The 23,108-nt window shown below is 39.6% G+C and overlaps 1 protein-coding gene across 1 annotated transcript in view; it reads right to left on the minus strand.

The window, feature by feature from the left end:
- The window catches only part of tafa4b (TAFA chemokine like family member 4b), a 30,074-nt gene that overhangs the window by 2,849 nt on the left and 4,117 nt on the right, over positions 1-23,108 (minus strand). Inside the window, exons 3-4 of the mRNA XM_037679247.1 lie at positions 15,638-15,793; positions 1,340-1,464 (exon numbers count right to left, since the gene is read on the minus strand). Of these exons, the coding sequence (XP_037535175.1) occupies positions 1,340-1,464; positions 15,638-15,793 (281 nt within the window). The remainder of the gene's footprint in view (positions 1-1,339; positions 1,465-15,637; positions 15,794-23,108) is intronic.

A 23,108-nucleotide genomic window follows, 5' to 3' on the forward strand; every position in this document is an offset into this window, starting at 1 on the left:
ATATATATATATATATGAAGGCATTTTAAACTCTTCCCACACTCTTGCAATTTTCTAAACAACGTTTCTAAACACTCTAAGATCACAGAACGTCATGATTTCAGCTCCCTGCCTCCTCTGCTCTTTGCCACCTGCAAGCGTTCTTGGCCACGCCCACTTCTCTGTTCTGCACGCTGAACATCTGAGCAGCTGTTCAGCTGCAGCAGGAAGTTTATCCTGCAGTAAGAGCTGCACAAAGCTGCAGGAGGAAGCTTTTTCTGCTGCTCTGGGCTGCACCAATGTGCAGCAGGTGCTAAATAATTTTAAATAATTTATTTTCATAAAAATTCCGTGCCGATCGTGCGGCTCATCCGTCAGTCAGCCAGTTGTGTGTCATGGCCAATCTTATTTTGAAAAACCGCGATAAACGTATCACGAAGTAGCGAGGGACTACTGTATGTCACAGAAATAAATATGTAATTAAACGTTAGGATATTTTTAATTTACATTGAGAAATTAAGGAGGTGAAGGCACACATTGCTGTAAATGACACACATGGAAAGCTTTAACAGAAGTCCACCCATTTCAAGATGAACTTTAATATGAGCGTAGCTGAGAACCATACACAACACATACTCAGCGCACTACACATCCTGCAATATTTTTGCTAATAACGTTGGCATTACGAATTTAAGACAACAGTTTGTCTGTGAGCCAACAGAAAAATGTCACAGCATCATATTGTGTGGAGAAGAGGGCAACAGATGGTGTGGGGTTAAAGGCCATGTTCAAGGGCCCAGAGTGGGCCAAATGAGGGTGGGAGCAGGTGCCTCACCTTTCCCAACCACATTTTGATGTTATGATCAGGGGGATTTGAACCTGCACCATTTTCTTTCTCTAACCTCTGCACCACCTCTCTCACCTTTCACACAATAGCTTGCACAATACAATAGCTTGCACAATATTATCTTTAAAGTTTGACTAAAACGACTCCAGTATAATTCCATCTTCTCTCATCATTTGATGGTTCCAGTCTTTAACTCTGGCATGACTGGCAGCAGGGAAGCAATATGCAATCCTTTAATAAATGCTAGGCCTGATGAGGTCATGTGAGCGCAGATGAACTGCATGATTTGTTGTTGCTGCAAAAAAAACCTGTGTCAACAACTGCAGTTGCTAAGAAACAAAAGGAGGTGAAATTTGAACAAAATCACGTACACAGACAGACAGATAGTATATAAATAAATAAAATGAACATGCAGCTGATGTTTGTCAATCACTTGGACAGCAGAGAGAAAATAAATGACATGCACACACAGAAGCTGACAAACATCTCATTCCAGACAGGTAACCGTCCTACCTTGGTGGTTTTGACTTTGTTCCCAGTGCTGCATGACCAGCCAGTCAGGTCAGGCAGAACCTTGCACTCCTCACCATCCATACAGGGCTGCATGTGGCACCACCACTTCTGGCCTACAATGGATGCTGCAGGCATGGAGAGGAGATTATTTTAAAAAGAGGTTTACTGAATGGATCATATAGTGTAATTAGAAGACCGGATTATGACAGCATTAGAGAGCACTGTGCATTATCATGTCCAGAAAATAAATCATTTAGAGGTGAAAATGCTTAGTTAATCTCATTTATGTGCAGATGGCAGGAATTACGTTTCTTTAGAATAGCTAAAAAGATGTTGGGACTATATCGTGCTGTTTTATTAAAGGTAAAAATGTCCCAGGCTGAGCTCATGAGGCAGATGGAGTCAGAACAATGACAGGATGTGTACGACGGACAGCGCACGTGGTCAACAGTGATTCTTTCCAAACCTTCTGAATGTCTGTGGGGCCAAGAGGAGATTGGGTCATCTTTTTTTCACTTTTACAACAGATTTGAATATGAATAAATTCTTACAATCCAGCAAAGTGAAAATAACAAACAGGAATACTTTGCCACTGGTTAGTTTTGTGCAAACGTGTGACTTCGCATGTTGTTCTCTGAAACACAAAGATAAAATTGCTCATCTTAAAAGCTTTTTGCTTCTAGTGAAATTAGCTAAACAAAAGGCAAAGTGTGACAGTGAGACAATCAACAGAGTTTTCTTGAGGTCAAAACAGAATGATGATGCTTTAATCTATCGTATGATGTCTGCAGGCAAACATCTCTCTTACAACTCATACAGCTCAGACAAAATGGAAACACTATTTATTTGGTTACATAATAATATACCTATATATGCAAAAATCAAGAAAAAATGTAAAGTAAATTTAAAGATAATTGCAGGCATACTGACTTTATGACAATAACACCAAATGGAATAAATATTAATTGTTTACTTTGCATGTTTTTTTTGTACTGAACACATTTTTTTTACTAAAGATTTGATAATTATGTTGAAAAAGTCAAGCAAACATGGATATTAAAAACAAAATGCATGTTCAGATTTGTCTTATTGTTGCCCAACATTGCTGCTTGAATAGAAAAGTATTGTTGAGCCTCATGTGACTGTGTTGAACTAAGCCCCGAACCTGGGGAGACGGAGCCTTCTCCATCGCTGCCCCAACAGCTTCGTGCCTGCTCCGAGCTCTCCACTTTTAAGAAAGAACTCAAAATCCACCTGTTTAAAATTGCTTTTAATGTTTAAATGTGCCCTTTGTAAATGTTTTATTGTGTTTTGTGTTGTGATGCATTGTTTATTTTTTTAATTTTTTAACTCATGTAAAGCATCAAAGTTCATGCTCAATCATCCAGGTACCAAATCCAATAATGCTCAGTCAAGTCATCTGGACATGTAAAGTATCTTTGAGTATTTAGAAAAGCGCTATACAAATAAAATGTAATATTATTATTATTATTATGATCCATCCATCTTATTCCAACATTATCTGATGATGTTTGGGAGAGATCTTTATGTCAAAAATGGAGTTTCCTTTGTTTTACAGATGATTTTTAAATGCTCTGCATGGTCGGCATGTATTGAGAGTGCTGTGTTGTCATCATCATATATTCCCATAAAATGTCGAAAGTGGTTCTCTGCATTGCACCTGGGGTGCACCCAGGTGGGGTGGTGGGCAGCTATGTGGGCGCCCAGGGAGCAATTAGGGATTGGGTGTCTTGCTCAGAGTCACCACGACAATGGGAATGGCTGGGGATTGAGCCGGGGACTTTCAGGTCCCGAGCTGGCTGCCTGCCTCCACCCCATCTCGGCCTCCAGCTACAGTACATGAAATACAACAGACAGAAAACACAAAGCACTTTTTTAAAAAACAAACAAGTTTTCTCTGCTGCATATCCTCCTCTGCCCTGGTCTTCTTCTCCCATTATTGTGTCATGTCTGCATCAGTATGAGTGAAATACTTGTGTTTCATGCTTTACCTCGAGCGGTTAACCTCGTTTTGTGAGAAAACCACTACATGTCCTCTGGGATCAGCTTTAATTTCACAGTAGTTTTGCTAAGTGGAGTCCTGTAGCCTTTATTTCACAAAATCTGTCTCTTTTGGCTTTTAGCGCACGAAGCTTAAAGTATTGATCTTCAGCTGCCGTGTTCTCTTCAGTTTGCTAGCTTTAGACTCCCACAGACAACCCTTTAAATCATCTTAGGAGACAGACCTCTTCTTTGTTTAAAAAAGTGCATGCTGAAACTTTCTCATCCTGCAGTTTTAATGTACTGAAAATGCTAGTTGGTAGCAGTAGGCTGAAACCTTGAGGTATAGCCATGTTTGTATCAGGTGCTGTGCATGAGTTGATTTACTTATTTATGCTGCTGAGTTGAGTTTCATCAGCAGACGAGACCCATTTACTACATGGAGTCAGACTGGACCTCACAGAAGAAGAACAGCATGAAAAAATGTGAAATTTATCTGGAACCACAGCTAATCTTGAGTCAAATCCCAAAGATTTCTTATGTCTCTGACGCTGAAACCCTCCAGATCCTCTGAACCACTGTTTAGTCAGGAAACAACTTGACAGCTGAGAATAACTCGGTTCCGTTTTTCTAAACCTATTTATTTTCCTGGTGACTCCAGAAAGAAATAAAAAAACTGAGACACTCTCTCCAACTTCATCAAGGTCGTACATTGATGACGTTTAGAATGAAATCTGATCTCAAGTGTCTACTGTTTGCAGCAAAGGAGCTGGCATTGTGACAAAAATATGCCTTTGTGCACAGAGACGTCGTTAAATCCTCTCAAAGCATCACTTAGGAAGAAAACACTGTAACTAAAAGGAAGAGTAATAAGGACGGAAGATGCGGCTAAATAATGGGTTTTCACCAGTAAAACATGGTTTGTAGTGAGAAAATGAATAGCAAGGGTGACTAAGTGAAAGAAAGAGAGAAGGGTGGGAAGTAAAGGGCCATTTGAGGAAGACAGCCCAGGACTGAAAGGAGAAGATACAAAGTAAAAGAGCAACAAATTGGAAGTAGGGTGGAAATAGAAATGGGGAAAAAGTTGTTCGGTCACCAGAAAACAATTCTGGTTGCTATCACAGAGCATACTGTTAAACAGACTCGTGATGCATGAGCTTAGTGGCTGTAAGTGCTTTTAAAATCCAATGATTGTGTAATGCTCATTAATGTGTCCACTACAGTGTCAGCAACAGGGCCCTGCGCTGGTGGAGAGTTATATACAGCTAATAGACATGGCCTTTGAGAGCTTTCATGGGGTTAGCACTCCCTCCAGCTTATCTCATGCCGTTAGAAGGGCGGGGCTGACATAGAAGAACCTAGCTGTCACGTCAGAAGATGGACAGGCAAGGGACATGGCCTGTGATGTCATGGATGATCCAGATATTGGACAACACTCAAAGACGAGTGTCAGCAGGTCAATGGAAATGCAATTACATTAGTCTCAAGAGGACAAGGTGGTAGCACCGCTCCCTGGAAAATACATTATCTCAATTGTATAGAGCTCTTTAATTTTAGGCTGTGACTAATAATGGAGATACTTCTATTTTCAGATAGAATAGTGAAGATGGGACTGCGTAAGTTAATTTCCTGCACCTTATCTCACACTGTTTCCACAAGGGTGGCAGGGTGCAGGCACACAAGAAGCTGGCTGTCGAGTCTGAAAATGGACGGGCACCTGTGATGTCATTATTGTTGGACACACAGGAATCAAAAGGTCAAAGTCAAGGATTACAGACACAGAGAGTTATGTTTTGCCCTACAGATAAAATCTGACCATAACTGGTGATTAGTCACAATAAAATCAGATGCATAAACTCTTTTGAAGCTTTAACAAAAAAGCTATGAGCAAACTCTGCTCATTTTACAGCTGTATAAAAAGACTATCTTAGTCAGTGTCTGTGGAAAAAATATCAGCAAATCAAACTCTGGCCAAAACTGAACTCTCTAATCAACATGTCACATCTTGGTATGTTTTGCTCATTGTTCGCTGTTTGAATGCAATCCAGTGCTTACAAATAACTCGGACTAAATTTACCAAAACTTGGACAAAGCCGAGCAGAGTTTGTTTGACTGTTAGCTTCACAGTACTGACATGAGGCTTTCAGACAGAGAGAGAGACAAAATTGAAAATAATATATATATATATATATATTCTCGGCGTTCTCAAATAGGCAAAGTACAACTTCTAAAGGCTTTAGCAAACTGGTAAAGTCAAAGTCAAAGTTTCTTTATTTGTCATTCCACCACTTGTGGTACTTGTACATGTGGTGGAATGAAATTGTGTACACAGGTTCCCAGTTACATCCAACAAAATTATAAATTGCAAAGGAAAACAGTAATAAGATCTAAGATATGAACTAAGAAATATGTTAAATTAAGAATAAACTAAGCACTAATAGTCCAACAACAATACACCAAACAGCAGTTGCACGAACATGAGTCTGTGTGAGCAGATGAAATGAACACAGCAGCATGAAATAAATCAGCAGCAAGAGTTCAGCAGCACAGATAGTCAGCAGCACATATCAACAATCAAAGTTTCATTACAGTGATTTTTTTTCACAGTGATTATCCTGATTAGGGATTCATGAGTCTAACAGCTTCAGGGTAGAAGCTGTTCCTCAGTCTAGTGGTTCTACACTTAATGTTCCTTAACCTCCTTCCTGAAGGGAGCGGCGCATAAAGTGTGTGTGCTGGGTGAGTGGGGTCCTTCATGATGCAGGTGGCCCTCTTCCTGCATTAGGAGGTATAAATGTCTGTGATGTGGGGAGACTGACTCCAACAGTCTTCTGTGCAGCCTTCACCACTCTCTGCAGAGCTTTTCTTTCTGCAGCTGTGCAGCCTCCATGCCACATGTTGATGCTGGAGCACAGGATGCTCTCCACTGCACACCTGTAGAAGGAGGTGAGGACTGAGATACCCAGTCCAGCTCGCCTCAGCCGCCTGAGGAAGTAGAGTCTCTAATGAGCTTTCTTGATTAGTGAGCTTGTAAGCTGACAGTGTTAAAATAAAACAGTCAAGCTGGTTGCCATTTGTTTTGGCTAATCTTCCAGCTAAGCTAAGCTAACTGACACACTTTACTTTTATTTTGTTTCTTTGGTTGGTTGGTTGGTTGGGGCTATTTTGCATATACACGAGTGGAATCTGCTTAAAATGTGCAATTTATAGTTTTCTGCAATACCTTTCCAATACTTAGTTATGGCTCTAATCCTATCAGCTCAGTTATCGATAATGTCATTCATTTGATCTGATGTACAACTTTTAATTTTGTCTTTTTCTTTTCAAACTATTTTCTATAAGATTCTTATTACAACAGCCAAGAAGTGAAAGTGAAAATTAGCAAAACTCTTAAAATACTCCCCATGACACATAGCACATGGAGCGCCTTTATAATTGCATCATTCTCATTAGGAGTCTGCATTTAAATATAAAAGGTGCCTATGCTAATGAAAAGGATTTACAGCTCAGACGTATATTTCATCACACTTTCAACTCATTACAATGGAGATGACCTCCAAGTGGCTCTCTTTTAAGCACTCTGTCAAACTTTTCAGTATGAGATCAGCTGGGGGCAAATATCTAGGCGGCACTTTGCTGAAGGTGCAGGTGATTAGGCGAGACAAGGGACCGAGGCTATGTTATTCCCCGGGTCCTCACCTAATCTCTGACGGGGGGTGTCTAAATAAGGTTTGTGACAGTTTCACGCCACAAGGCTGCCTACAGCTCTGTCTGTGACACAGCACGTCAATCTAGAAAGTGTCACTCATGGTTGGTTACACCAGTTTTGGCTACAGCTGTTCATTTCTGCCTACGAGAACATGTGTGAGGGCTGACAGAGCACTGAGCCTTGTGATCATTGCTTCCTGTGCTGCTGCTTTCACTGTCATTGTAATGTTTGTGACATCAAGTGGACAAAGCAGAAACTGCAGGCTCACCCATCAGTTTAGCTTCAAAACAGACAAAGCTGATGTTTTTTTGGCTAAATATAAACTCAATATTTAATTACTTCTTCCAACAATTAGCAAACTGACAGTGTGAGTCATCATTTCCCCTGTATTTAATATGTTTCTGATTTAATGTCAAAACAGCCACAGTTAAAAACTATACAAACTTAAGATCACTTTGATTTGAATTTAAAAATGAATTAAAAAACTAGGACACTCAAAAACACAGAAAGATAAAAGTTTATGTGCCTAATTACTATGCTCTTTCTGACAGAAACCATATGTTGGAGCAGAAGTACTGTAGTCCCCCATCAGCACTGTAAAAAGTACGTCATCTTGCATTAAAAGTCACTCATCTAATATAAGAATAACTTATTGGCTGTGGAAATGACAAACCTAAGGCTCTGACAGTTACTTGGTTTTACTGTAAACTGTCTTGATGTGAGGTAGGTCAGGATAATGCAGGAAGAATGCACTCAGACATGCATCCTGTGGAGTGTTTCCACATTAATACTTTACAAAGGTTGGCCTAAAGTAGTTCACTCAAGCCATGGGGAGCAGAAACCACAAAACAATTTTTTTTCTTGTCCATGTGTGTACACATAAGTGTTTTTTTGCATTTGCATGTATGCAAATGCATTTTTATTATCCTCCGTGTGTATTTATGTGTGGATAAATTTAGTGCCCATCGTGCATTGAATATAAGGAATTATAAATAACAGTAAGCCTTTTTCTCTCAGGTCATTACTATTTAAAGGCAAATAGCTTCAAACCTTTACACACAAACACACACACCAAGACAAAAGGATGAACCCAGAGGCTTTGGAATGGCTCCACTCAATGATCCTGAAGTGTAGGAGCAGAGAACATCCATCTTTTTTCTACAACGATTTACTAACAAGTGGCACGTCTGCAGAGAGCAACACATTCACACCAACACAACGACGAGCTTACATGGTGAGGAAAACTCGCGTGGAAGGTGCACTGTGAAAACTGTCAGAGGACGATTGGACACTGTGATATGTGCACACGCTGGTAGGAACAGACTGACAAACTGGAAACAGCACAACATTAGGAGGGAAAGATAGAAAACAACAGCTGGTTGATGCGTGATGAAAGTGAATTTAGCTGCACAGCAGTGAAACAGTTTGTCACTGAGTCGCACAGAAAACAAAATCCACTCATCTAGTGTTTTTTTGTAAGGTCACTTTCACCCGTTTATTCTCCTCACGAGCACAAAATGTAACTTTAATGATATCGTCTGTGGAGGACTTAACATCCTTCTGTCTCCAAAACAACTCACAGTTTTATTTGTAAGGTTTATAGATATTACACTTTTCACTTTCCTGTAAAGTCACGCAGGGGGTTCGAATGAAGCAGAGGAGAAATTGTTTTCTAACACACATTAGGAAACATAAACTTTATTTTATTTCAGTCCCTTTTCCTTGTTTGTGTCAGGGTCTGTGTGTTCTTCGTGTAGTTTTTCTGTGATTCTTGTATTTTGTTCACTGTGTTTCAGTTTCTTTGTGTTTTTTCCTCACTTTCTGCTCCTGCCCCTCCCACTCTCACCTGTTTATTGTCCTCCCCAGGTGTTTGTCATTTTCTGTCCTTAGTGTTTCTTTGAATCCAGTGTCTTTCTGTTACTCCCTTGTCCGTGCATCTCACTGTTTATTCATTCAACCTTTATTTATACAGGTTAATCCCACTGAGCCTCGGGGACTCATTTACAAGAGAGGACACTGGACAGGAGCGGAGTAGGAGAAGGCCCTTTTGTCTAGTTCAGTCCTCACTGAGGGAACACTGCAGGTAATAATGTCCTGAGATCGCACGCTGTAGCTGCACTCACACAGAGACATGTAGGAGGAGATGTATGAAGGCAGCAGACCAAGAAGTGATTTAAAGATGAAAATGTACCAGTGAGAGAGTCTGCGTGAAGTTAATGATGTCCAGTTAACCAGTGAATACTGGGTGCAGTGGTGGGTACGGTAGTTACAGCTAGTTATGAATCTTAGTGCACCGTGATAGACAGCGACATGCTGACCTCTGCTCAATCACCCACTCTACCTATAATACTGTTCTGTCAACAGTCTGGCCTTCTCAACGGTCAATACATATCGAACATTATGTACATATTGACATGACTATTTTTAAAAACTGCACAGTATTTTCTATTATAGTCTTGTTTATTATATTTATTATATTTATTTATATTTACTTTATTTATACATACTTATTTATATATTATATTATAATTGTTGTTGTTTATCTGATTTCTTTATATATTGTATTTTAACATTTTAGGAACTTTTTGTGTGCACCTTTACATCTGTTGCAGCTCTTACGCTTCACTTTCCCCTCTGTGGGACAATAAAGGCTGTTTCTATTCTATTCTATTGTTACCAGTGCTCCTGAGTGGTTTTTTTAGTTTTGTAGTATTTTTGTTTATAAGTACTTTTGCTGCCACGTCAGCCGTTTGTTTTCTTGTTTAATTAATAATTTTTTTTCCTTTGAGTTATTTTTGAGTTTTGTTTTGCCTTTGGGTTCCACCGGTCAACTGAACAGCTGTTCCAAAATGTTTTATGGTCGTAACTGAGAGTCACTCACAAACACAAACTACAAGCTTTGGAGTCAGTCCTGTTTGACTGTTAGCAAAATATCTCCTGATCCATTGGATGAATGTGGTTTTATATATTTGTGAAAACTGTTTATATTCGGTTTAATAAAAATAGGCTATTAATAAGTATGTTTTAGTTGTTTTTGATAACTGGAGATGACTTTAAGACTCCCACTCAGTGCTCCTGTGCCTTAAACTTTGTGAACCACTGATTTGGATGATTTGGCTAGTAGAAAACACAGCTGCCTTGCAGGCACCACTGCGTGGAGTTTGCATGTTCAGAGAGCAGAACTTTAAAACAACAAAACTTACAGTTTGTTCTTGAGGTGAAACTTTTTCTTCCAGACAAGCAGGACTTGTGTTTAGTCCAAACTTGTGCAAATATCTCCAAACATCTGGATTTATGTGTTGTTGTTTCTGTGATTAGTGTCACCTTAAGAAGACATTAGCATTTACACATTTTACCATTATTTTCCTGTACCATTCTCATCAAAAAGTTCTTTATTCCTATGCAGCAAAATATTTTATATATATAAAAAAGGTAACTGTGTTGAAAAAAGAAATCACTGAAGCAGCAGCCAGTAACAGAAGCTCTGACCGTTTACTTGTTTTTCAGCCATCATCAATAATGCAGCTCCATTTACACTAAGGCCTTTCCATAAAGGCTGACTGCAGGGGAGGGGTTATCTTTATTTCACCAGTTGTCAACTCTTAAAACATAAAAACAGCATGCATGGATGAGTGTGCATAAATGTTTGGGTGCACAAACTGATAGATGAGGTGAGATCTCGTTACCCCAAACCTAGAGGTATTACATGAATCATGAGACAAGCCCTGCAGAGCAAAGGGTCCGGTGGTGAGAGGTGGTGAGGAAGGTGAACCAGATATTAGACGCCACCCTGACTCATCTGAAGGAGGAAATGCTCCAGTTTGTGGGAGAGATTTGTGCGTTAGAGGAAAAGTCATTAAAGACACTAAAGCAAATTTATCACTGACTGACTTTCAGTCAAAAGGCAAATCTATTAGCACCTCATCAGCTTCATTTCTTCCTTTCAGCATACCCCAACCAAGTGGTTGATTTGAACAAACAAAAGCAAAGCATCAGGGTAATGACTACTCCTAAAGGTTGGCAGAGTTTCACATGAATCCTGATTATTTTTTGTCTGACTTTCATTACAAAGCCAATCATCTCTGCTATGGTTGTCTGATTTTATCATTATCAAGCAACAGTTTCCATCTAGGAACTCATCAAAAAGGTTAAAAAACAAATTTACGTTTTATTGCTTGAAAATAGTGCTGAAATGAACCAGCAGGTATGTCAGTCCTGGAGTCATTTCAGTGGGAAAAGCGCCTCCTACTGGTGGTCTGATGCAACAGCAACACTGTTTCTGCAGGAGAGTTGGGATCAAAGGTGGAAAAGGCCTGAATATTTAACATGCAAACACACTGTATGACATTTATTTTTTTTATATTTATATATGTATTAGATATAGTTTCAATAATTTGTTACATATATTAAACAATTTATGACATTTGGTCTCAAACGTTTCAGTTTCCTGTCCACTTAATCACAGTTGTAACTTGTAAAGTTTTTCCCTGAGCAAAATCTTTTTAAACTAATCAAACAAGGCCATAATGACAAAAAACATTAAACTTTTTGTTCATTTATAACGACACTAACCCTGCCTTCTTGTAATAAATAAGGTCAAATAAATATATAAATAAAATAAATCATTACAAACCTAAACTTGATGGTTCATGATCTACAGCGAGGTCCCAACACAAAGTTTGAAAACCATTAATATGAATATTTATAAAATATTTTCTTACTTTGTTTAAATCTAGAGGTTTTTTTTATGGTATTCTGTTATATCTTGTCTACAAATGTGTGTAAAATGTGTCTTTAAGAACAAGGGTGCTTTTTTTTTTTTTTTTTAAATTGCATCAACAAATTGTTGAAGCTGCCAAACATGAGTTTAGATTTGCTCTTTAGCTGTAATGTTTGTAACAAATACAAAAAGTTACACATGCACCTTATAAAAACTGTACAAAAAAGTATTTCATTTGATCAAACGATATAATTCAAAGCATATTCTGGGTTTTAGACATAAAAATAAACAAACACCATTCGACCATTTTGAAATTATGCTTCAAAACAACTAAACAGTTGGTTTATTTCTAATGATTACCAACGTGCTGACGTTTTATTCTCATAGGAAATTTAAAAAAGTCTTCTGAAATTCTGATAACTTCATCTAAGTGTGAGTTGAAGTGACTCAGTGACCCTGAGCTCATCAGAGTCAGTGGCTCTCCTGTTTAGACCACCGTGTCGCCTACTTCCTGTGTCAGAGGGCTAACGCACTGTGATTGGATCAGGTTTGCTGGCACTGTGTGTGTGTGTAGTGGTGTGTGTGTGTGTTTGAACTCTGCAGAGCGCCTGTGGATGATAGAGGTCAGTGACTTCTTGTTTCTCACAGGGACGGAGCTGACACACGGGCGTAAGAACAGTCTATGAAAACAAACCCCACATTTCGTCTGTCTATCATCTCCACAACACACACACACACGTCTCACACAAGCAAACAGACATGGTGACACGTGTATGTGTTTGCTCTGCGTGTGTGAGCAGTCGTCTGTACAGTCCAACATGAAGACAAACTGAAACGACGTGTGTTGCTTCAGCAGCAGCTCGTGATGCGACACGTTCAGTTCACAGAGCAGCTGGGAGAAGTTTAGCCCTTTTTTACTTCACATCTCAAGGTTTAAACACAAAAACAGAGAAGTGCTCGCAACAGTCACAAAGCTTGATGGAGAAGCTACTGAAAAGCTGAAACTATGTCAACGGACAGCGGCAAAGAAAAAAACAAGTGTTTTGATTCAAATAAGACCTGCTGTGACTGCAGAGCCACATGAGCTAAAACAGACTAATGAATAAATGAAGAAAGCTCAATGCAAATAAAGCAATAGTTGCAAAACATTAAAAAAACTGTAAGAAAAACTAAAACAAAGCCTGAACACCATGACAGCACTACATAAATAAATAAAACGCATCTTCAATGATTAAACAAACTCTTCGCCTCTGTCCCCCAGTCAGAATACCGTACTTGCTGTCGTACACGTCGCACCGCCGTATAATTCGCATCTATTATGCGTCACCACTGACCACCTGGAAACATGGGCTGGTGTTGTGCCAAAAATCAATTGGCTGCTAAATGGCAGCCGCGGGAGCATGCACGGGAGGAATTTAACAAGAATTTAACAAGATTACCACTTAAAAACAATTATTTGTTTGCTCGACATTATAGTAAAGATGTGTCTCAGTCTAACTTTTCCTTAATAAATACCATACCATACCAATTTATTTATAGAGCACTTAAAACAGCAACAAGGACAACCAACATGCTGTACAACAGAAACAAACAAGCACAGCGGACAGGAAAACATAAAATATAAATAAAGATACAAATAGTGGATAACTAAATGGCCAACACTGCTGACTACAGACAGGATCAAAACAAATCACACCGTGTCAAAGGCAAGGGAATAAAAATGGGTTTTCAGGCGAGACTTAAAGACTGTGAGTGTGGGAGCCTGCCTGACACGCAGTGACAACTCATTCCACAGTCTTGGACCTGCAACAGAGAAAGCCCCGTCACCTCTGAGCTTGTGACGGGTTTCTGGAACTGAAAGGAGCCTCTGGTCTGCTGACCCCAGAGAGCACGGTGGGACATATGGCTGCAGAAGATCAGTGAGATAGGATGGGGCTGAACAGTTCAGTGATTTAAAAACATACACGAGTATTTTGAACTGGATCTGAAGGTGAATGGGTAGCCAGTGCAGGGAGGCCAGAACTGGTGTAATGTTCTCTCTATGGTCTGTACCAGTTAAAAATCGGGCTGCAGCATTTTGGACCAGTTGTAAACGTGCAATGGAGGATTGATTGATTCCAAACAGAAGCGCACTGCAGTAATCGAGCCTGGATGTTATGAATGCATGTATTACTGTCTCAAGATTCTTTTTGGACAATATGGGCTTCAGCTTAGACAGCCGCCTCAGCTGAAAGAAACAGGATTTAACAATCATGTTTACATGTTAAGCTTTAAGGAAGGATCCATTATCACTCCCAAATTGGTGACTCTTTGTTTTAACAGAGCTAGAGAGGAAAGGTCGATGCAGTGGTTCATGGACGTGCCATTGGGATGGAACAAGATGACTTCAGACTTCTTCTCGTTGAAACTTAAGAAGTTTAAAGCTATCCAGTCCCAGATGTCAGCCAGGCAGTCAAGAAGAGGCTGAATAGAGCGTGTGCCTATTAAATGCACTTTAATGGTCAAATTAGCTGCATTTCACCTGGGCGGTGCGGCAAAATACAACGGATTAGACGTTAACTCCAGGAGTTCCGATGCGAGATGAAGGTGACTTACTTAGGCAAGCCAAGTGTCTCATTAATAGCTACTTTTACCTATTAATGTGACACTTGGCTTGCCTAAATGCTTGAGAATAGTAGTGTTTAATATTTTCCATGTCAGAATGAATGAAATCGTCAGATCTCAGTCAAATATTGAGTTATAAATATGGGGGAAAAAACGTATATTAGTCGCTTCGGTGTTTAAGTCACAGGACTTGCAAATTTATGCAAAAAGGTGTGACTTAAATGGCGAACAATACGGTAATCTAATTTCTTAAAGCAGACAGACTTCTAGTCAGTTTAGTGCTTTTTAAATGAGAGTAAATAGATTTGGCCTAAATATAAAGTAGTTTTTTTTTTCTATTTTTACACAAACAAGTGACATTTGAATATTTTTTGGCCGCGTTCAGCCTAAATAAAGTTCTCTTCTTCTTTTACGAGCTCAGATCCAATGATCAGTAACACGCTCATTGTGACTTATTCAACTCTTCTTTGTTCTGTAAAACAAGGAATGCAGAAACAATTTCATTGCAACTAATTATTTTTGGGTGAACTTCCCGGCTTCAGGAATGACGCCTGAGAAAAACAGGGTGCGCAGCTGCATACGGTTATTAAAACTTCCCCAAAAAATAAACTAAATAAGTCATTGGTTCACCTCCTATCACTGAAGGAAACACAAAATCCATTTACACAGCCACAATCATAACAGGGACACCTCCTGTCCCACTTCTGCCCTAAAAATAAAACAGTACACATCACTAAAAGCACTCACAACCACACTGATGAACAGTTTCCTCCCAAAAGCCACCCAGTCTCTAAAAACCTCATAATGAATTTAATGTATGAATATTCATGTTTGTTTTTCGTTTACTACTACTTGATGTCATGTATCCTAAAAGCATCAGTATTCAGAATGAACTACTTCCTGTCTGCTGTGGTAGATACAGCTGCTGTTGATTTGATGCAATCTGTGTATTATTTTTATTTTTACTTTGCAACATTAACACTAGTGTGACGAGCATCTGCATTACTGTTCAGCAGGGCTATTCAACTGGTGGCCCGGGGGCCAAATCAGGCCCACAGGTGAGCTCAGATCGGCCCACCAATGGGTTCATTTATAAATAAAACTATTTTAAACCGTAAAACAAACTTACTTAATGACAATAACTGCTGGATGTCCGGCCCCTGAGCTCTTGGCTTCAGTTACTGTGGCCCCCTGAGCAGTTTAGCTGAATATCCCTGGTGTACAGTGACAGTCTTCACTCAGACATGAACACAAAGATGGTTACCTTCCACACAGGAGGGTCTGGCTCTGGTGGTGCCGGCGACCTGCCCCGGAAAACAGGAGCACTTGACGGTTTGCGAGCGCTCCTCGATCTTGTTCTTGTTGCAGCAGCGATGGACAGCCACCACCTCACACGTGCCCTGCTTCACCTGATACGACACTGGCACAGAAACATGCAAGTTACTGGCTGTAAATGTCTCAACTTGTAACTGTTTGTTGATCGTTTGCTGCTGAGAATGAACTCACGTTCTGATTTTTGTGTTGCTGTTGGATAAACAAATTTTACAGCATCTCATATGAGAATTAAAAATAACCATTGAAGTATTTATGACAGTTTAAACTCTGCAGTTTCCACCATTTCCAGGCTGTGATGCATAAATAAACCCCTCTTAGCTTTTCTTTGCTCTCAGCCGTGCGGCCTCATTAACTTTAAAGGCAGTTCTGTTTGTGTCGTCGTGTGCAGGAAGAAAGAAGTGTTTGTTCTGAGTCAAAGCGAGCCACTTGATCAACTCACAGACACACCAGCATCATGAGGGACACTACAAGGACATTAAACACTCTTAAATAAGAAGATCCTCACCAGAACTCACAATTATTTCTGTGTGTGTTTGTGCTCGTTAGGGCTGTGTACACTGGTCTCCCTGAGCTCATTCCTGTGTGTTCCTGAAAGTCATTAATCATGTTCAAATGATTTAATATTTTTATTTACCAGAGACTTCCAACACAAAGTCAAACTCTCTTTATTCTCCTCATGCCTGCCTAATGATGTCCATGTGGTTCTCCGGATAGAAAATCACGCTCGGCTCAAGTTTAAACCAAAACTTTCTGCTCTGAGGACACCATTGTTTTTAAAGACGTATAATATTTCTGCCACAATGTTTTCAGACAGATTAGCTTTTCTTTAACTAAAAATTTCATCAAAACTGTTTATTAAAAATAACAAAGAAGTGCAATTCTTTTAAAGGTTCAGTCAGATAGACTCACCTGAACACATGAATACAGTTTTAGATGTGTAAATGTTTTATTTCATTTATTATATCCCTTGGTGAGAGGGTTTTCTACTTTCTGTGTGTGCTCATTGTTTTCTTAAACAATAATCTGAGCATTTTAGGATTTTCAGTCTTTCTCCCTCCTTGGATGGCGTTAATCTGTCCTCCAGCTCTAATGTTAAAAATCTTGGTGTTATTTTTGATCAGGACATGTCTTTTATCCTCCACATTAAAAACGTTTCTAGAACCTCCTTCTTCCACCTGCGTAATATCACTAAAATTAGAAACATCTAAAAATGATGCAGAAAAACTGGTCCATGCATTTGTCACGTCTAGACTGGACTATTGCAATGGTTTATTATCTGGGTGTCCAAATACTTCTTTAAATTGTCTTCAGTTGATCCAAAATGCTGCTGCCAGAGTCTTAACTGGAGTTAGTAGGAGAAATCATATTTCTCCAGTTTTAGCTTCTCTCCACTGGCTCTCTGTCAAATCTGGAATTGAATTCAAAATCTAACTTCTAGCCTACAAAGCGCTCAACAACCTAGCTCCATCTTATATTTGAGACCTTTTTGTTCCATATTTTCCTAACAGAGGACTTCAATCTCAGACTGCAGGTTTACTTGTGGTTCCTAGAGTTTCCAAAAGCAGAATGGGAGGAAGATCTTTCAGTTATCAGGCTCCTCTCTTGTGGAACCAACTTCCAGTTTCTGTCCGTAAGTCTGAAAAATTGTCCAGTTTTAAGACTGGGCTGAAGACTTTCCTTTTTGATAAATCCTATAGTTAGGGTTATTTTATTATGCTGCCATAGGCTTAGACAACTGGAGGACAAAATGACCTCAGTTCTTAAAATGAATTGTTAAAATTGAATAGTTTTCATTTGATATTATTTCTATCTTAACATGATGCTTGACCTGCCATTGTGTATCTGTTCCTCTCAAACCCAGCTGGTTGAAGCAGACGACCACTTGTCCTGGGTCTGGTTCTGCTAAAGGTTTCTTCCTCATGAGGGAGTTTTTCCTTCCCACTGTCGCCTTCATGTTTGCTCAAGATGAGTCTGTGATGGTGTTAAACTCAAAGCAGTCTGCTCCTCAGATAAATGTTAAATTATTATTTTTATATAAATATTTCTGTTCAGTGCCCTGAGATGACTTCTGTTGTGACTTGATGTTATAGAAATAAACTGAATTGAAATTGAATTAAATGTTTAGTAAATCTAATATCTGCCAACGGCTGCAAAATACATTCCTTGTTTTTCTTCACAAAGCTTGCTATGTGCTCGTGAAAATCTTCTTAGGCAGCTTTCTTTTTCTTTCTTTCTTTCTTTTTCTTTTTTTTGTTGTGCACAACAAACCCTTCTGGTGACACTACAAGCAACCTATAAGCCTCTTTACCCCCCTGGAAAACCTTGCTTATACTGTACCATAAGCCCAGATTCCATTTATGTGACGTGACTTCACACAGACTGAAACTTTTCACGCTCAGCTGAATGAGCTTTGCAGACAGACACGAAAAGTGTGTCCAAAAGCACAAACAACACACACACACACACACACACACACACACACGCACACACCCTCTGCAGAGGGTTCCATTTCTGCAGGCCATGGCCCCTCTCATCCTTTCTGATTTAAAGTTTGTTTGTTCTTCTCTCTAGAGAGGCCCATCAATGATCCCTGGCTCTCTGAGGGCACCCCCTCCACCATCATCCCTCCACTTTCATTTCCCTCACTTCTCTGGCTCTCCTGAGGCTGAAGCAGTGGCCACATATACCCCCCATCACCCCCCCCACACACACACACACACACACACACACACACACACACAAACCTCCATCTAAACTGGTAGAGAGACCAACAATAAAAGAATGGACAAAACTGAAAATGACCACATCATTCTATCAGTGCAGCTTTTATTACAACAATTGTCCCAATTAAAGCTGTAACAATGTAAAAAAAATAATAAAATAAAAAATAATGAAGCCTAAATCAAGCACAATCAACTGGCCTTGTTTAATCCTCATTAAAACTATTCCATAGTGAAAATTCATTCCACTGGTATTACAGAACTAGAACTTGTTAAATCTGTTGGTTCAATCCCTGGAAGTTAAAAAAAAAAAAGTCATCTTATTAGTAAGAAACAAGGAGGAAGATGGATGGAGTCAAGCGAGTGGAGGAAGCGATGGTGTCCCGGGCAGCAGACGGAACAAAGAGCAGCTCGTGTTCAGCTGCGTAATGAGGTCACGAGGTGCTCCGGTCTCTCCTCATCACCTCGTTCTGAACTTGGTGGAAGAAGCTTGTGTTTAAAACCTTAAAAGCTTCTGACGAGGAGGACGAGGAATCTGCCAGGCTGTCTGCCCACAGCTTGTACCTGATTAAAATCACAACAAAGTTTCAATGCTAATGAGCTAAATTCAGACAGGTGTGTGTGTGTGTGGGGGGGGGGGGTGGTATTTTATTTTATGGTGTTCATACACAGCTTGATGAAAAGAAAAACAGTCCAAGGTGCTCTTCAAGCAAACACCACAGCAAGGCTGCTTTCATGGCCACACAGAGAACAACTTCACCGTGTTTCAGATATTTTACCGTCGAGCCTTCATCTGGGAGCAGCTGCACACGTTTTTCATCATTAATGATGGTAATGATGGTTACCTTGTGACTAATAGGTGGAATAAAATGATGCAGGATAAAAGGCAAAGTGCCTGCTCTTTTGGCGCACGAGCAAACGTTGAAGAAGATGCTTTAATGTCTAAATCTGGTGCGTGGATTTACAACATGAAAGTCATTTTGTGCAGAAGACAAAGGATTCTTCCTGATGACTAGAAACGTGGTTTCATTTGTGGCGTCAGTAAAACAAATCAAAATCATGACCTGGAGCCAAGCTCCCAGGCGCCAAACCTGATCTAAACGAGCCTGATATAGATTTAGATGTATTTTATATGGACTTTAATAATTAACAGTTGAATAATTAACACTACAAATAAAACATTATCATGCCAAGCTGTAAAAGTGACAGCGTCTGAAATGTGTGCTGGAAATATCAGAAATTGTTTGTAGCATTGAACCTTTATGCTAATATTCATCTTGCTGAGCATCCGTGATGTTTTTATCAATAAACAAAGAGCTGAAAAAAATGCAACTAAAGTTATTTAATGAGAAAAATGTTCAACTCAAAGCCACAGATTATAAAAGCCTTTTCAGAGCGTTACAGACGCGGCCTTGGTTTCTAGCAGCGTATCATTGTTCGTGAATGAATTATAGGCAACAAATGAAGTGCAGCCTTCACATCTGACAGGAGCAAAGGTGCAGTAAGAGCCAACGTGTCTGTAATTACATGCTTCTTTGCACTAAATGCTAAGTCAACAAACTTTCAAGGTCACCCTGACGTACAGCTGCTTCCAGGACAGCAGGGACGGCTCACATGAACGATGGGCTCGGCTGGGGAGAGCAAGGAACAGATGACTGCTCTCGTTAATGTTGTTTTTCTTTCAGCTGCTCCCTTCTTAAGAGAACTCGCAAGAACGTTTGGCGATTGTTTTACTCTGGAAGCTGTTCCCAATGAAACCTCTGCTCAAATCCACAACCTTAGGCGCTAATGGAACCAACAAAGCTGCCGTTTATTATGAACGTTCAGACTCTTAAAGATGACGGAGACTCATCCATACATCAGTTATCTTTACCCTCTTCCTCCTTTTCGGGTCACGGGGGTCACTAGTGCCCATATCCAGCAATCACTGTGTGAGGGGCGGGGACACCCTGGACAGGTCTCCAGTCCATCACAGGGACACATAGAGACAAATGAGATAAACAACCATTCACTCTCTCACTCACACATAGAGACAATTTAGAGTTTCCAATCAGTCTAACATGCATGTTTTTGGTCTGTGAGAGGAAACCGGAGCACCTGGAGAAAACCCACGCATGCACGGAGAGAACATGCAAACTACACCCAGAAAGGCCCCGGGCCGGGATTTGAGTCAGCGATCTTCTCACTGAGCTCTACATGCTGCGCCACCTCACTGATGGAGACTCCACTTAGCCAAAGTTTGAAGTAAAAAATAAAATAAAAACCAAGTCTGATAATAAAAATAGTGAATAACAGAACTAGATTAAAACAGTTTAAATCCTCTAAACTTGGGATTTATGGAAATGAAGTTACGTGTTTGGTTGTTTACAGTAAAATAAAATAAAACTAGAACAATTGCATTTCCTGCGAAAATGTGGTGTGAATGCTTATTGGTGAAAAACTTGCTGGAAAAACAGCTGAAATTAGCTACAAAACATGCTGAAGTGTAGCTGAAATAGAAGAACACGCCCAAGTTAGGAGAAGAAAGCAGAAAGAACACATTTTTACTAAATTAGGATTAAATAAGCAGAAATTAGTATAAAAATTAAGAAAGTAAAAAGAAAAGCTGAAATTAACAAAAAAAAATAGTGGAAAAGAGCTGAAAATGCAGAAAGAAGCTTAAACTAACAGAAGGAAGTGAAAGAAGCTGAAATTAGCTACAAATGCTGAAATTTGCATAAATAAGCCGAGAAGAGTGTAACAAGCTGAAATTAGCATAAAGAAATTAATTGAGCTGAAAGTAACAGATATTACCACAACAAACTTGAAATTATCTGAAAACAACTGAAATTACCTAAAAAATGTTAACAAGATGGAACAAGCTTAAAACAGTAGAATAACACAGAAAGAACACATTTGCCCAATTAGGTAGAAAGAAGCAGAAATGAGCACAAAAAAAGTGGAAATAATCTGAAAAAGCTGAGATTAGGAGACAAATAGCTGAAAAGTAGCTAAAAAGGCAGAAATAAGCTTAAATTACTTAAATTACACTTACTTAAATTATAAGTAAGTGGAGAGAGCAGATTTTTGCTGAATTAGGCTGAAAAAGTTCAAGTGAGTGGGGAAAAAACCATAGAATTAGCCAAAAACCTAAAATTAACATAAAAGCAGCTAAATAGTAGCTGAAATAGCAGAAAAAGCTGAAACTTGCAGAACAAGCTGAAATGAGAAGAAAGTAGTTAGAAGAAGCACAAAAATGTTGTAGTTAGCAGAAAGAACCTGAAAGGATCACAAAACAGCTGAAAAACAGCTGAAATTATTTGAATGTAGCTGAAAAGAAGTTAAATTAGCACAAAGAAGCTGAAAGAAGCTGAAGCAGAACAAAATGTGAAAGAGCAGTAAAAGGTTGTAAACACATTTAAAGATTTGAAGGATGTAAAATGAGCTCAGTTCATTTTCTAAGAGCAAAAAAGTGTCAGAAAAGGCTAAATATTTTAAAAAGCTAAAGTTGCACCAATACCAAAATCCATAGCAGGATTGTTCTGAATGAGCTGAATGTTTTGATTCATGATTTGTTGAAAAGGCACAAACATTGTGGAACGAGAAAGATGCTGAAAACCGTACGGAAGAAATATGGATCACAATAGTGTGAATGCTTCATAAACATTCGTGCAAGAAGCAAATCCAGACATGTTTAAACAAACATAAGGTGTTTCAGTTAAAAGACCAAACCAATCTGTTTAAATAGAAAATAAATATACCAGTTGGTGTAAAAAGTTTCATAACTAAAAAACAACAAAGAAAGTCGAACAAGTGTGAATGATATTCTGCCTCCTGTTTAATGCCCTGCTGCCTTCAGCCCTCGTCTGCTAACGGTTTATGTGTTGAGCATCCTGCCTCCAGCTATATACACAGAATAACACTGAGCACAATGTCTCTGTGCTGCTTTTAAAGCATTCTGTTATGGCCATATCAGTGTAATAGAGCCTAACACGCTGCGATGAAAAGACTTCTCAAGCATGGCTAAATGCCTCTATTCCTGTGGCAGTCAGGAGGGAGGCGGCGTGTCGGGGGCTGTAACAAAAGCTGGGCATTCAGGCTACCTTGAACTGATGGGTTAGTCAGGCGACTGATGTATTCTGACAGACACAGGCGAGCGGGAGCATTGTGCAATTTATCAAAAAGCTCTGTCTTTCCCCTGTCAATACCTGACAAGCATGTCCGCCGCTTTGAAAGGCCAGGAATCAGGCGACTCTGTCAGAGGTCGTAAAAACAGAGAGGAAGCTCTGCAATCACTGCAGGAGCTCCGAGGGCGCTTCAGCAGAGACGGTTTCAAATGCATGTTGAGATGTCTGCTTATTGTTGTTCATCAGCTTGTCGTTCGTCGTCTTGTCTGCTGTCTTTAAGCCCTCACACACTTTTACTTCCTTCCTCCAAATCCTTGGTCCTCCACCCGCCTTGTGCTATCCCTCCCAGATTAATGTGGATTATCTTCTCAGTTCTCTGCTGCAGATGAGGGCCGCTCGGCTGCAAAATTATCCCCATTAAGATGTGCTCACTTCACCTTGTCTGCTCTAATTATTTCGTATAAATACACCGTCAGGACAAACAAGCAGCTGCGCATGAAATAGATGGACAAGCAGATGGAGATCAAACGCTCACTTCTACTAAATATGCACAAACGTGACAGAAACGTTTTAA

This window comes from Nematolebias whitei, chromosome 7 (genome assembly GCF_014905685.2).
Source record: "Nematolebias whitei isolate Nwh7 chromosome 7, NemWhi1, whole genome shotgun sequence".
Lineage (NCBI taxonomy): Eukaryota > Metazoa > Chordata > Actinopteri > Cyprinodontiformes > Rivulidae > Nematolebias > Nematolebias whitei.